The sequence below is a fragment of the Girardinichthys multiradiatus genome, chromosome 5, assembly GCF_021462225.1.
Source record: "Girardinichthys multiradiatus isolate DD_20200921_A chromosome 5, DD_fGirMul_XY1, whole genome shotgun sequence".
Lineage (NCBI taxonomy): Eukaryota > Metazoa > Chordata > Actinopteri > Cyprinodontiformes > Goodeidae > Girardinichthys > Girardinichthys multiradiatus.
This window is the reverse complement of record NC_061798.1, coordinates 6,760,985-6,777,225: the sequence shown is the minus strand read 5'-3', so window position 1 is coordinate 6,777,225 and position 16,241 is coordinate 6,760,985. Positions and strand designations below refer to the sequence as shown.

At 44.1% G+C, this 16,241-nt stretch overlaps 2 protein-coding genes across 2 annotated transcripts; one reads left to right on the top strand and one right to left on the bottom strand.

Moving 5' to 3' along the window:
• The first annotated feature begins 5,820 nt into the window (after window positions 1-5,820).
• Window positions 5,821-8,115, top strand: LOC124868139 (histone H1-like). The gene has a single exon (XM_047364972.1). The coding sequence runs from the start codon at window positions 6,499-6,501 to the stop codon at window positions 7,105-7,107; it is 609 nt and encodes a 202-aa protein (XP_047220928.1). The 5' UTR covers window positions 5,821-6,498; the 3' UTR covers window positions 7,108-8,115.
• A 6,882-nt stretch (window positions 8,116-14,997) lies between these two features.
• Window positions 14,998-15,852, bottom strand: LOC124868694 (histone H2B 1/2). Its single transcript, XM_047366200.1, has one exon. The coding sequence runs from the start codon at window positions 15,775-15,777 to the stop codon at window positions 15,403-15,405; it is 375 nt and encodes a 124-aa protein (XP_047222156.1). The 5' UTR covers window positions 15,778-15,852; the 3' UTR covers window positions 14,998-15,402.
• Between the last annotated feature and the right edge of the window lie 389 nt (window positions 15,853-16,241).

Here is a 16,241-nt window from a genome sequence, read left to right as displayed (position 1 = left end):
GAGCCTCCAGAGGGAGGCATCTGCAGGAAGGGCAGGTGGGCTGCAGGGATAGGGCCAGACAAGCGGTCAGGTCCGAGGCAGCCCTGACAGTGACTTGTAGCCCGCCATTCTTCTTGCTTTTCAATTTTCCAAAATTCAGTGCTCTTGCACTGATTACCTGGTCTGAGGGCAATTATACAAATCGGGTGAGGCCCACCCAGCAGGTGGTCGTGGACTAAAGTTTTCAGTGCTGGCGCAGGGAGAAACCCACTGCCGATAGCCTTAAAGGGCGAAGCCTATACCGGCGACACACCGTTCCTCCTGGTTTCCATCTGTAACACTGGTGCCATTTCCATAAAAGTTCCAAAATAATTGGCGTGGGTAATCTAAACCGGCTAATAAGCATCTCCATGTGGCAGCACAGACCGATGCGCATTTCCATCCATAGTTCACATCTGGCTGAAGTTGTTTCCATCATTTTCTCAGGTGTAAAGGTAAGTTTATTTATATAGCGCTTTTCAGCAACGAGACACTCAAAGTGCTGTACATACAATTACAATACAATCACAAAGCAAATAAACACAGATACAGACACAGAAAAACAAATCAATTGATAAAATCAAACAACAGAGGTAATTTAAAAAAGTAAAATAAAATAAAGAGAATAGAATAGAATGATGGACAAGAAAATGAAAGGAAAATTGGACTGAAAACGCAACTAATTATTCCTAGATGGTACAGTCAAAGGCCACTCTAAACAAATAAGTTTTTAATCTTGATTTAAAGCAACTTAGGGTTTCGGCTAATACAGTTTTCTGGCAGTTTATTCCAGATTAGTGGAGCATAAGAACTAAAAGCTGCTTCTCCATGTTTGGTTCTGGTTCTGGGTATGCAGAGTAGATTTGCGCGAGATGACCTGAGAGGTCTGGGTGGTTGATCCACTGACAACAAGTCTGTAATGTATTTTAGTGCTAAGCCATTCACTGATTTATAGACCAACAGAAGTATTTTAAACTCTATTCTCTGAGCTACAGGAAGCCAGTGTAGGGACTTTAGAACCGGGGTGATGTGCTCCACTTTCTTAGTTCTAGTGAGGACGTGGGCAGCAGCGTTCTGGATTAACTGCCGCTGTCTGATCCACTTTTTAGGCAGACCTGTGAAGACACCTTTGCAGTAATCAATTCTACTAAAGATGAACGCATGAATTCGTTTTTCAAGGTCCTGCTGAGACATTAGTCCTTTAATCCTGGAGATGTTTTTTAGGTGATAGAAGGCCGACCTTGTTACTACCTTTATGTGCCTCTGAAGGTTCAGGTCTGAGTCCATCACTACACCCAGATTTCGAGCCTGACTGGTGGTTTCTAGCTGTATAAACTGAAGCTGTGTGCTAACTTTTAAACGCTCTTCCTGTGGTCCAAAGATTATTACTTCAGTTTTGTTTTGATTCAGCTGAAGAAAATTTAGGCCCATCCATACATTGATTTCTTCTAAGCATTTACCCAGCGCTTGAATGGATTCATTGTCACCTGGTGACATCGTAATGTATAGCTGTGTGTCGTCTGCATAGTTATGATAACTTACGTTGTTTATTAAAATCTGAGTTAGGGGGAGCATGCAGATATTGAATAGGAGGGGCCCTAAGATGGACCCTTGGGGAACGCCACATGTGATTTTTGTGGTCTCTGATGTAAAGTTACCTACTGACACAAAAAAGTCCCTGTCCTTCAAATAAGATTTAAACCAGTTGAGTGCTGTACCAGAAAGGCCGACCCAGTTTACCAGGCGCTCTAATAAAATAGAGTTATCAACAGTGTCGAATGCTGCACTAAGGTCCAATAATACCAGCACTGTGGTTCTTCCACAGTCTGCATTTATACGGATGTCATTGAACAACTTGACAAGAACAGTCTCTGTACTGTGGTGAGGAGGAGGCCTGACTGGAAGACATCAAAGCGGTTGGTCGTTGTTAGGAAGTTGTTTAAGTGTTGAAACACAGCTTTTTCAATAATCTTACTGATGAAGGGGAGGTTTGATATAGGCCTGTAGTTCTGTAGTAGCAGCTTGTCCAAGTTGCTCTTTTTCAATAGAGGTTTGATGATTGCTGTTTTTAGGGCCTGGGGGAAAACACCAGACAAAATGCACGTGTTTATTATTAGAGTTAAATCAGACGTTATGACAGGCAAAGCTTTCTTAAGGACATCGAGACAGCAGGAAGAAGAGCTTAGTTGCTGTACGATTTGTTCTAAGATTTTGCAGTTTATTTGGTGAAATTTTGTCAAAATCAGTTCTAGTTGGAGACAACATTGGTACTGGAGTTAATGTAGATGTGCTGACTGCCCCTCTGATCTTTTAGGTTTTTTTCAGTGAAGAATTTAGCAAATTCATTGCAGGCCCTGGTAGAGTGGAGTTCAGATGCTGCAGTTACAGGAGGGTTTGTTAGCCTGTTGACCATGGCAAATAATGCACGAGCATTGTTGATGTTTTTGCTGATGATCTCAGAAAAGAAAGATTCTCTCGCATTTTTCAATTGTAGGTTATATCTGTATAGTCTCTCTTTATAGATAATATAGTGAACCTGGAGTCCAGTCTTTCGCCACCTGCGTTCAGCTTTTCGACACTCCTTTTTTTTCCACTTCTGACTGGTGGAGCACTTCTCCATGGAGACATTTTCTCCCCAGAAACGACTTTCACTTTAATTGGAGCAATTGAATCAATGATGTCTGAGATTTTAGAATGAAAGTTATCTACCAGCTCATCTACAGTGTTACAGGGCAAAGTGGCGGTAGAAGAGTAAATCTGGTTAAAGGTTTCAGCAGCACCGTCCTTAAAGATGCGTTTTCTTATCATGTCTCTTTGACAAACTGAGTCATTGCAGATGATGCTTTCAAAAATAACAGAAAAGTGGTCAAATAGAGCAACATCAGTTACAGACACCTTGGAAATGTTTAGACCCTTAGTGATGATCAAGTCCAAAATATGTCCCTGTTTGTGCGTTTGCTGTTTAGCATGTTGAGTCAAACCAAAATTTCTGAGAGTGTCACATAGATCTATTGCACTTCTGTCTTCAGGATTGTTCGTGTGAATGTTGAAGTCTCCCACAATAATTAAACAGTCATAATCAACACATATCACAGATAAAAAGTCATTAAAATCACTGATAACGTTTGTTTTGAACTTAGGAGGCCTGTAAATATCCAAGAACATTGTTCGGACCGGGCTCTTTACCTGAAGAGCCAAATATTCAAAAGAGTCAAACTCTCCCAGAAATACTTTTTTACACTCTAATAAAACTTTAAACAAAGTGGCCACCCCTCCACCTTTTCTTTGCTGTCTGCTCTCACAAAGAAAATTGTAGTTCAGAGGCGTCGACTCTATCAGAATGGGAGCTTCATTAAATTCATGTAACCATGTTTCTGTTAAAAACATAACATCAAGATCGTGGTCAGTAATGAAGTCATTGATTAAAAATGATTTTCCTGACAGAGATCTAATGTTCAATAAAGCCAGTTTATATGACTTAGTTGCTGATATTAACTCTGTGTCTTGTTGTACCTGACAGTTTATGGCTTTCGTTGATTGTTTATTACTGTCTCTTATCCTTTTGGCTTTGTTATTTGTGTCACGTATTAGCACAGAGATTTTACAACTATCTCCTATTAGGGGCCCAACTGGCTGATTGTTTCTGCTGGAGCTGTTGGAGGCAGCGTTATCATTGTTGTTGATACTCCATGTTCTCTGCTGAAGGTCGAAGCTGCTGGCGGATTATTTACTGAATAGAAGAGATTAGATGTGGGACGTCTGGCTCCCGGCTTGTTCAAACAGAAACCATCTTGCTTGAAGAGTTGTCTTTTTTCCCCAAAAATATTAAAGTTGTCAATGAAGTTCACAGGTGTGGTGGCACATGTTTTTTTCAACCATCAGAAGTCTGGAAAAAATCTCATCTCCACAGAAAATCGGTGCAAAGGGTCCGCTGAGAAACACCTTGATATTGAGACCTCCAACAATATTCAGAAGACGAGTGAAATCCTCCTTCAATCCTTCTGATTTTTTCTTAGCCACGTCATCCATGGCTCCACAGTGTATAATAAGGTTTTCTAGAGACGGGCGCTTTTCTGTGATTGCAAGAATATTCTCTGAGATATCAGACACCACGTTACTGGTACCAATAATAACTTCTGTGTTTTTCTTGTTGCAGAAGTTTTTAATCCCATCCACAGCTGTGTTGCCCACTATTAGGGTTCTTGGTCTGGTGGGGCGCTTTTTCTCTGGCAGCTTAGGAGAAGACTGTTTAGAATGAAGGTTGTTCTCAAACCTTTTATTGTTCTCAGAAGATGGATCATTTTCCTGGATTTCATTCTGTAGTGGAGCAAATCTGTTTTGGAGGGGAACTCCATTATTTCCAGCTGTCTCACTCATATCAGTTGTTGTGACAGCAGCTCGCTGTTGAAGTCTCCTTTTTCCAGGGGAAACGGGGACATTTTTCTGTAATTCTGACCAATTTATTTAATTGCTGAGATCTTCCAGTGAGTCGTCCACCTTGATTTTTTGAGCATGCCCTTAAAACATGCCAGGGGGGTCTGCCGGTAGGTTTATTCTCAGTGTTCTGATTGCCGGCTGAGTTGTTGAGCTGGTTGTCACTGTTTGGGATCACAGGCAGAGTTGAATCATCGTTGTACCCCATATTCACCTCCACATTCACTTCTAGTCAGTGGATTTTCATCTCCAAATAGCCAATTTTTGTAAAAGTTTGTCGAAGTCCTCTGTGGTGAAGGGAGACATTTTGTGCTGATTAGCTGGTGTCAACTTGTCCTGCTTTGGAGTTCGATTATAAAAACATCAAAGTCCTTTTAAAAAAAAATAAAAATAATAATAATAATAATAATAATAATAATAATCCTTGAGAGTCGCTGGTAAGAAGTTGTTTTAGTCCAATATTTCCGTAATTTTGGATAAGAGATAAAAAGTTAGAAGTAAAAGAATGCAAGCACGCAGGGAGCTTAGGAGAAAAGCATCTGAGCAGGCAGAGAGGCGGAAGCAAAAAAAGTGTGCTACGTTATTATATGAGGCTAAATATGATTCAGTTTCATCACTCAGGTTTAAACAATAAAAGCTCAGACTCATTAAAAAACATCAGGTTTGATGCTCCATTAATTAAATAAAACTGAGTGGACTTAGGTGTATTTAGGTGAGTTTTAGTTCTTGAAAAAGTTGAAAAAGTTTGCGTGGCTTCTGCTGATTTTTAAAGCAGTCTTTACTATAAAATTAAAAAATAAACACATAAAGTAAAATTGATTAAATGTACATCAGAAAGGAGAAAAACATGGCTTAAATCATACAAGAGGACAATAACCAAGAAAATTCACAGAAATGTGCAAACATGATCTAAAACTCTAAGAGGTTCCAAGGAGGAGGTTGTTTTAGGTCTAAACATTTGTTTTCCTCCTGAGAAGTTTGCTGTTGATTATAATGCAATCATTGCTTCATTCCATAATCATCTTCATTTCCATAATTTAGTGCAGTGGTCCCCAACCCTGGTCCTCAGGGCTGAATGCCCTTCACGTTTTTAGATGTGTCCCTAAAAAAGTTTTACTTGAGGCACAAGTCAGTCTATTGTTAATGTGTAAGATCCTTGTAATCTAGTTACCATATAATGATAGTGAGTGACAATATCCAAACCATTTGTAACTCTGGACATTAGAAAGCGTGACAATGGCAAATCTAGTTTAAAATACAGATAATTAAGAAACAAGTCAATTAAAGGCAAATATGTTCAGTTAATTAACATTTTATTCAGGCACACAAAGGGAGCTAAAACACAACGAATCTGTTTCGCACTGACTCTATAAAGCCCAGCGCAGGCTGACAAAGTGTGGAAAAGACTTAAAAAATGTTCAGTTCGAGCACAATTATGATCTAGAAGTGAATTTTCATTGATATCGGGAGTCCAGAGCAGAAAAGCTGACTGTGATCAGCGCTGTTAGGAAGTCTGGCAGCGCCATGAGACTCCATCATCAGTGTGTTTGCTGCCGCTACAATATCTTCATTTTAGAAGAAAATGATGCTCAAGAAATGGCTGTTTTTATTCACAGTCTTTACATAAACATGTTAGAAAGCCTTCAGACAGTATTTGATGTGGAGGAAATGATTTGACGAGGAGAAAGGACGGAAAACACAGCGATTATCAGCGTGTTCCGCTGTGAATCGGTGCAGTTTTCAAGCTCCAGTAACAAAGTGCAGAGAGCCTCCGAGATGTTTATGAGCCGAACATGAAGAGAAACAAGTCCGCTATGGAGCCTCTTTACTGTCAGCCTGCAGCGCTGCTCCAACGCGGAGTTTTCACCAGTTTTATGCCGCCGAGAAAACACAAACAGAAGCCGTCCGTGTTGCACAGAGCAGCCGCGGACAGGGCTGAGTCTCCACGGTTCTCATGGTGTGTTTAAGGGCATCCTGCTGCTCCGGTTTTCTCATCTCTACACTCCGACTCTCGTTGTAGCGCCAACAAGGAAGGAAGGAAGGAAGATGGCAGAAGTCGCTCCAGCTCCCGCTCCGGCCAAAGCGGTCAAGAAGAAGGCCTCCAAGCCCAAGAAGAGCGGCTCCAGCGTCAGCGAGCTGATCGTGAAAACTGTGGCCGCCTCCAAGGAGCGAAGCGGCGTGTCGTTGGCCGCCCTCAAGAAGGCTCTGGCTGCCGGAGGATACGATGTGGACAAGAACAAAGCCCGCGTCAAGACCGCCATCAAGAGCCTGGTCACCAAGGGCACCCTGGTCCACACCAAGGGAACCGGAGCTTCCGGCTCGTTCAAGATGAGCAAGAAGGTCGAAGCCAAGGCTGCGAAGCCCGCCGCTCCTAAAGCCAAGAAGCCCGCCGCAAAGAAGCCCGCCGCAGTGGCCAAGAAGCCCAAGAAGGCGGCAGCAAAGAAACCAGCAGCGGCCAAGAAGTCTCCAAAGAAGGTCAAGAAGCCTGCAGCGGTGAAGAAGGCAGCCAAGAGCCCTAAGAAGGTCGCCAAGAGCCCTAAGAAGGTGGTGAAGAGCCCTAAGAAGGTGGTGAAGAAGGCTCCCGCAGCCAAGAAAAGTCCAGCGAAGAAGGCAGCTAAGCCCAAAGTCAAGAAGGCAGCAGCCAAGAAGAAGTGAGCTCCATCCACAACAAACATAATTAACTCAACAAAGGCTCTTTTCAGAGCCAACACCTCTCTCTTAAGAACACATTCACTACTTTTTGTAAACTTTAATCTATGTCCATGAATAGAAAAGGCTCTATTTCTTTACAGTTTACATTTTAATTTAATTTTACTTTTGTACTATTCTGGGGTTTATTTTCTTATAAAGACTTTTTTGATATATATGTTCTCATGTGTAATTGTATAATGAAGGCAGTCATTGTTATTTATAAAACAGGCAAATCAAGAGATTCAGCTTGGTTAAAGTAGTTTTACTGGAATATTGTACAAACCTACATGTCCAGCATCTTTCTGCCTCCAGCAGTGACCTCTCCAACTTAGATTATGTTCTGTCCACTTTTAGGCCCGGTTAACTAAAGGAAATACTTTGACCTTATCTTTAGACCGTCCAAACTCAGCAGTTACTTTTCTCTTGGTTAATTTAATCAAACTGATGTTTGAACCTGATCAAAACTGTCTTGATAGTTTTAGAAGGTACATACCTCCACATGAAGAGTTATACATTTAGCATTGTTTACTATATTTATCGCTGTTTCGGTTTTGACTTATTTCTTGACATTATTGCTGCTTTTTTCCATAAGAAACCTTCCATGAATTTTTATGGGTTTCTTTTGGGTCAATATCAACACAAACGTTCAGTTCATGAGTTTGATTTAAACTCATCATTCACCTCATAAAATGAATGTTTACTAAAAAAAACCCAACAGATGGAATGTTGATTTGGATCTCGCCCCGTGATGAACTGGTGACCTGTCCAGGTTGTTCCCCGCCTCTCATCTGGTGACAGCTGGACTTAGGCACCAGCCGCTCCGCCACCCTGAAAGGATAAGCTGGTCCAGACAATGTATGGATGAATGGTTTTGGGTCTTCAGGGACATTTTTACCTTGCATGAGGTCAAGCAGCATTTTCTTGAAACCAGTTACAAGATGTATAATCTGTCAATAAAGTATATTTACCCTATGTGGCATTTTTTAAATTTTCGTAACTCAACCTTGTTAATAATCCTATAGTTTGATATAACAATAAATATTAACATTAAAGTAAGATTAAATAGACTTCTTCCCACTATATTTGAGTAACATAAAAGTGTTTAGTTTTGTGAGGAAGCAAAAATGTACAACATACAATATGGCATTAAATGTTTAGAACAAAAAAATGTATGAAATTTCAAAGACTGGAATTCTTTGTTTTAGTTAATAACACTATTTATTATTTACATTTTCCTATCTTTTATTAACTTTGATGAGGCCTCGTGAAGATTAGCATGTGCACACAGCTCCCCCTGCTGGTCGAAGACTGTTTAACAGCCAGGTGTAATGTAGGTTCATGCAACTCCTAATGCGTCTGTAAAAGACTGTGCATCTAGCAGGCACCGATTGCAGATTACTCGTCAGCTGAATCTTCAAACATAACTTTCAGGCAAATAAACTATACTTACATCATAAGAACGCACAAGGACTCATAAACACGAGACTAGCAAAAGATTGGCAGGGGACGGCAATTCCTGCACCGTGGATGCTGCTCTGACGTCTCTGATCCAAACTAAAGGAACGTTGGTTACGTACTGTAACCCCAGATTCTATTTCGTATAGGCTTCGCCCTTTAAGGCTATCGCTAGTGGGTTAAAGGCGAAGCAGGATGTAGTCTATGCCTCACTGGGTCCATCCAGACCACCACTGAACGTCTGCTCGCCTAATGACACCAAAAATCAGCCTTCTGAATGCGTCATGACGCACTCCAAGCGTCTTGCGCATCACAATGAACAGAGAAAATATCTGGTCAGGGAAAAAAGGCTGAAATAACAGACCTGCTGCTGTAATTGGAAAACGAAGGTTACGAACTGTAACAGTGTAACGATGAGCAGAGCAGGTAAAACATCTCCATGAGGGAACGTGGAGACAGATCAGCAGCTGGATCATGCGTAATGATGCAGCAGAACAACCTCGTGTGCCACAGACAACACAGCAGAGGAGAATAACCTCTGTTCCCATGGAGGCTTAATGAAATACAGACGCAGGGACAATAACAGCAGAAGTTACGAACCGTGGCTGATAATAAATATTATGGCACCCTGCGTCTGCCTGCAGGAAGGTGACTCAATAATAAATGCAACGAAATAATAATCATTCTGTCAGAACCCCGAGAACAGAATGAGTCATGGAGAAACCTGACACATCTCGCAAGTAGAAACGAATAAATGAACATGGAGATGAATATGAGGCTGCTGTCCAAATGTCCTCCACTGTCAAGCCTCACACAGCCAATGTGAGAGGCGCTGGACAGATAGAGGACGTCCTGCAGAGTTTTCTCTGTAATGCACGAACAGACGCTGGGAGCAGCGCAGTGCAGCCGTGCGGGACAGAGGAGATGAGAGGTGGCCTCCTCTTCAGAGTTATGAGGAGGAGGATAAAAACCATCCAGAGTTATCAGTCTCGATCTGAACGAACTCGTGATGCTTATAGGTGTAAAAGCAGGGTTAGGACGCAGCACAGCTGAGCTGCCGTCGGCTCGTATTCTGAGACATGAAGGAGCAGATAAATTGCTCACTCTCTTCGCAGATGTCAGAGCTAACAGCAGGGCTGTTTTAAAGGACAGAAATTTAAGTGGAGGGACTAGGGGGCGTGACACGGGTCTGTGTCTACGTACACCCCGCAGAAAACGCTTCATCAGCGGGTGGTTAAAAACCGTTCTGTCACCAAAACCTTCATGACAGGAAGAAATTGATGCAGCATAAGTTTTAATGGTGCTGAAAGTTACATTTCTGTTCATCAGCTGCTGGAGGAATTACAGCACGAAAAAGGCTCCACGTCTTTCTCTGCGCACCAGCGCTGAAAAGCTGCCCACTTTGCTGCGTATGACGCTGTGGTAGAGGCAACTTGTGTCCCCTGAATCGTGCGGGAGACCCAGCCTTTCTAAGCGCTCCCGTTCAGCGGCCAGACCCAGAGACGTTGACCTAACTCTGGGACGCTCCTGATCGCCCCTCCCGCCTGGAGGAGTGCATCCTCTCTCCACGGCAGCTGCCATGGGCAACCTGACACCAGCTGCTGCAGGTTCGGAAACCATGGCGCGCCTTTGCGCTCGAGGGCTACGAGAATCACTGAGAGCTGTTCCTCTCGGAACTGGAGGAAAAGCGTAAAGGAGCGTTTTCAACCACGGGCTGTGAGCAAAGGCGTCCACTCCTAACGGTGTATCCTCCCGTGGGCTCAGTGAGAACCACAACTAGCATTGTGCGTTTTTCCGTGTGGCGAAAAGACCCACTGATGCTCTCCCGAATCTGCTCCAGATCTGAACAATCAGCTCGGGGTGGAGACTCCAGTCCCCGGGACGAGGACCACCTCTGGACATGATGTCTGCTCCTCTGTTCAGGACGCCGGGGATGTACACTGCTCTGATGGAGAGCAGGTTCATGCGCGTCCAGCACAGCAGCCGCCTGGAAATGTTTAGCAGCTGAGCCGACAGAACACCTCCCTGGCTGTAGGCTGCTGCCACTCTGTTGTCTGTGTGGATCAGAACATGCTGATCCTGCAGCAGAGGAGCAAAATGCTGTCACCTTCCACACTGTGAGAAGCTCCAGCAAGTTTATGTGGAGAGACATGTGGTCTGGCCACTGTGCTCCCACCGCCTGAGACTGACACGTTCCTCCCCATCCCGACAGGGATGCGTCTGTGAACACTGAGACGTGTGACGCTGGTCTGCTGAGGGGAACTCCCTCTGATAGGATGCGGGGATTTCCCCAGTGGGCCAGGTTAGGTCCCACTGAAGGAGGGACTGAGATCATCCACCTCTTCTGACGTACAGGATCTATGCGCAGGCGGATGAACCATCTCTGAAGACGTCTCATATGAACAGAATAAAACCCCGTGTTTTCCTCTCCGCGAGGAACCCTGGAAATGACGTTTTTTATCAGGAGTTCCTGCAGTTCTGACATGAGAACGGAGCTCTGCTCCGGGGAGGACAGGACCGTCTCCAAAATCCCTCTGAACGGTGGGGGCGGAGACAGGAACTGCAGCTGTAACCTCTGCTGATCAGTCTGTCCATCCACCTGTCCAGGTAACATACGCGTCACCACTCTGAGTGATGCTCTGAAAGCGGGCGCGCATTAATCTGCGGTGCCGTGGTGCTCATGAATACGGTCCAGGCTAAAGCCCCTTCCGCTGTTACCCGACTCGAATTCTGATCGGAGGTAACCCATGGGGGGCTCGGATCGAAAGGGCTGTAAACCAGCCTCACCAGGGGAATATTCACCCAGGCTCGCAGCTCAGTGTTGAGCGGGGGCATCACTGATGCGCCGCTTCGTGGGAGCTGCTGTTGTGCATCCTCTGTGATCTCACCCACTGACAGCTGGGGAGGACAGGAGGGAGAAGGCAGCGAGCGGAGCTCTACCGGAGCAGCATAGGAAGCTCTCGTGGAGTCATGCTTTGAAACTGTGAGATCGTGGAGCCTCTTAAACGGCCGTTTAAAAGGGACCATCTCATTAGGAGTGGGGAATGTGTGTGAGGGAAACACAGCGAGATCGTACGATGTGGAATTAAACGGAAACTTGCCCTTAAGAGAAATTTATGTGTTTTATTTCAAAACAATCAACAATTTTACACACATCCCCCCCCACCAGTCATTTTTTAAATCTCCGCCGTGGCTCCTGCGGAGTGTTGGACCAGGCGCACGCCAACTGCTGACCTCTGCGCTGCTGCTTCCGAGTAGACGGAGGAACTCGGGGAGCTGCGGCAGCGGCCGTGGAGAGTCTCTGCTGCTGACGCTGATCACGGCGGTCCCGCCAGCGGCCGGTGGTATGGGACGACCGGAAGCCATGTTTCCTGAACCGCTCAAGTTCCTCTTGAGAAGTTTGCATCTGGCTCAGCAAGGACTGGAAATGAGGACCGATGTAACTCCTTCTTAAAATCCTCAGGTATGGAGCAAGAGAGCCGAAGTCACATCTGTCGCTGCAGCAAAGTCTGCCAGGCAGCGATGCAGGAGGAGCACTACAGCGACCTGAGCGGCACACTGCGGGAAACCCCTGATGTGCCTCCACCCTCGTGATGGGTGTGAAGGTGGAGACCGGTGCCTTCAGCTGTAGCGGCTCGACCGCCGCTCCCGAGAGGTAAGTCGTTACCGCAGGAAAACGTGGCCAAACCGGATCTCGGCGAGTCGAATGAGCTGGGGCGAATTTTCCCGCCAGGTCATCCGTCGGCAGCTGGGCTAGAGTCGCGGGAACAGGGACACCTTTAGCCTCGGCTACTTTAGCGATGATGTCCGGCAGCGCGCTAACAAGTGCGCCCATCGCCGGAAAGGGGGTGATCGCCGACATCGGGAGGCTGTTAAGCTGTTCGCTGAAGAAAAATGGGAGCCGTTGTCCGGTCTCACCGTAATTTATACGGACCGGGGTGGAGCCCACACAGCAGGTGGGCGTGGACTAAAGTTTTCAGTGCTGCGCTGCGCGCGAAGGAATAAACCCACTAGCGATAGCCTTTAAGGGCGAAGCCTATACGAAATAGAACAGAAAGTGACGAGCGAGTGCAACTACAAAACAAACAGGTGCATCATGGGCAACGTAGTGTTAAATCAGGGCACTGACTTTTAACAGTGTCCCTTCTCCAGCATGCCTGAACCAGATTAATGGCTCGTTACCAGGCCTCAGTACAGTGCGTGTACCGACCCACACGCTGGCCAGGGAATTCAGCCAATTGAATCTGGTGTGTTAAGGCCCCCATTCATACTGCCAGCAAATGTGGTCCAAATCAGATTTTTTGGGGGGTCAAGTGTCAAGTTGTTTAAAACAAGTGGAAACACTCAAATTTGGCCAGTATCTGACTTCAAATATTGGGTCCTGAATTTGACTCATATCTGATCTTTTGGACTGTGTCTCCTGTGGGAACGCCCACTGCTGCTGTTTCTCTATAGATTCTAATATAAGGTTATAAAATGACACCAAGTAGTGTTGGTCAACGTAACGTCAACACCTTTCAAAAAATGTTTTGTCATCGTGTTTCAGCAAAATGCCTAAACCACAGCAGGACTTACTTTGTTTTCTTATAAAGAGTGACGTCAGTGTGAGTAACGGTTACATGTCACAAGGTCTGACATTTAATTAGATATTATGCGTAATAATGTCTTATCAGGAGAATGATGGTACATAACTAATGAGGCAGTTGAAGCAATAAAAGCCGCACTAGAACACGCCACAAGTCTTCTGCATATTTATAAGGTGAAATGCTACTCCATAGTAACCGAGAAGTGGATTTTTTCCCCCATTTATTTTTTAAATGTGCCACCTTTATGTTCAGGAGCGGTACCTTAGACATGAATCACTGAAGCTTGTGTATGTTTTGGAACAGCAATGCAGCAACACAAGCAGAAAGAGTAGAGGATGGTACAGGGCTGGAGGTGAAAATAAATCAGTGAACACTTTTAATTTCAGGGTGAGGTTATGCTACTAACAGATTTTAGTCTATGAGCCTAAACACATCTGCAAATCAGTTGTTAATAATCTTTATGTGTAAGAAAAGCCTCAACAGATGCTGCTTATCTTTTGTGAGTCAATTCCTGATACTGTATATTACCATATGTAATATCATAATGCCATGCAGGGACATGAAGGGTGTGAGGCACTTGTCACCGATAAAACATGTTAAATCATTTACGAATCTGTAAGGTCCCCCACTCAGTATTTAACTCATTCCTATACCCTTGCGTGTATGTATAAATATATGTGTGTATTTTTTGATATGGTGAGATCTGCTCCATCTTTTGCAAATTATTTTGAAAATCTGGATGTTGCGCTGGTTCTGTTTCCTGAGTATGGTTCATGCTCCGGCATCCGCCAAAAATAGACTCTGGTGGAATTAGATGGCCGTCCGTACGTCACAGCACTTGTGCTCTGCCATCTTCTTCTGACTCTCTGATAGTGGCTGAAATATATCTAAAGAAATATCAGATTCTTTGCTGCTGTCTGTCTTCTGGGACATTTTTGCTGTGACATTTCAAACATGTAATTTCTATTAATGCACACTAGTAAAGAACTGCACGGGTATTTTATAATTGTTTACTTAAAAAAAAAAAAAAAGTTTCTGCTGTCCGAACCAGCCAGACCTCTCAGGTCTTCTGGCTCAAATCTACTCTGCATACCCAGAACCAGAACCAAACATGGAGAAGCAGCTTTTAGTTCTTATGCTCCACTAATCTGGAATAAACTGCCAGAAAACTGTAAAAGCGCCGAAACCCTAAGTTGCTTTAAATCAAGATTAAAAACTTATTTGTTTAGAGTGGCCTTTGACTGTACCATCTAGGAATAATTAGTTGCGTTTTCAGTCCAATTTTCCTTTCATTTTCTTGTCCATCATTCTATTCTATTCTCTTTATTTTATTTTACTTTTTTAAATTACCTCTGTTGTTTGATTTTATCAATTGATTTGTTTTTCTGTGTCTGTATCTGTGTTTATTTGCTTTGTGATTGTATTGTAATTGTATGTACAGCGCTTTGAGTCTCGTTGCTGAAAAGCGCTATATAAATAAACCTACCTTTACACCTGAGAAAATGATGGAAACAACTTCAGCCAGATGTGAACTATGGATGGAAATGCGCATCCATCCATGCGCATGTGCAAACGATCACGACACTATTGCTCCTTTTCCATTGCACGTGGAAAGGCTCCGACTTTTGAAAACCTGGTGCAAGTTTCAATACAAATTTACCCGGGTAATTTCAGTCTCACGATCACTACACCGTAACAATAAACATTTAATGATGTGACCTGAACAGTCTTAGTGAGAGCTGAGGCCATTAAATACAGCATCATGCTCATTGCTCACCTGTCATGGCAGCATGTGTGTGAAGTAAACACAGGGTTAAAGTTCATCATTGCCTTTGTTTTATTTGATGATTGTGGTTTTACCAAAGCCAGTCAAATGCATTTTGTCTAATGGGACATTTTTGCTGTGACATTTGAAACATGTAATTTGTATTAATGCACACTAGTGAAGAACTGCACAGGTATTTTATAATTTTGTTTATTTTAAAAAAAAGTTTCTCGTTTGTTGCCTTTTAAATGAAACCATTGATTCTTATTACAAACCAACATTTGCAAGTTTCAGTAACACATGTTGGCTTTCATTTAATACTTAGGATGAATGAGCTTGTTTCCAAAAATAATCAATTTCCATATGAACTAAACACGCAGAAATAAGGAACACTCTTTTGAGACGGTGGGTGGCTCTTAAAAGAGCCGTTGTTGTGTAGAGAGCAAGCAGGGTTTACTTGGAGCTGGTGTACTTGGTGACAGCCTTGGTGCCTTCAGACACAGCGTGCTTGGCCAGCTCACCGGGCAGCAGGAGGCGCACGGCCGTCTGGATCTCCCTGGAGGTGATGGTGGAGCGCTTGTTGTAGTGAGCCAGACGAGAAGCCTCGGAGGCGATGCGTTCAAAGATGTCGTTTACGAACGAGTTCATGATGCTCATGGCCTTGGACGAGATGCCGGTATCAGGATGGACCTGCTTCAGCACCTTGTACACGTAGATGGCGTAACTCTCCTTCCTGGTCTTTCTCTTCTTCTTGCCTCCTTTGCCAGCCGTTTTGGTCACGGCTTTCTTGGAGCCCTTCTTGGGCGCAGACTTGGCAGGTTCAGGCATCTTTTCTCGGACTTTCCAGAGACGAGTGACTCACTGTAGAGGCGAGACAGTTCTTATACACGCTGCATGTAAATGAGGCTGTACCGTCCCCTGACTGTGATTGGCTAAGGCGCTCAGCGGGTTAGCTGTTAAAGCTTTGAAAATTCCCGCGCGCTCTATCAACCAAAGAGACAAAGAAGGGCGGGAGAGAGAACCCTCAGGAGCCCCTGCTGCTGATAGACTCCATCAGCGGGTTTCCACACAGAGAACATGTAGAATTTCTTTCAGACATGCTGAGAAAGGCAGGATTTGATTAGAAAACAGAGATGAATGACAGGCTTCATTAAGGTTAAGATTGCAACTCTGCCAGTTTAGTTGGAAGCCATGGAATACACTTCCTGTTCTAATTATATTCTGGAGTTCAGTGAAAAGAAAGAAACATGTTCTTCAACAACCTCTTGTGATGTGGGTCCAGCTGCAGTTCC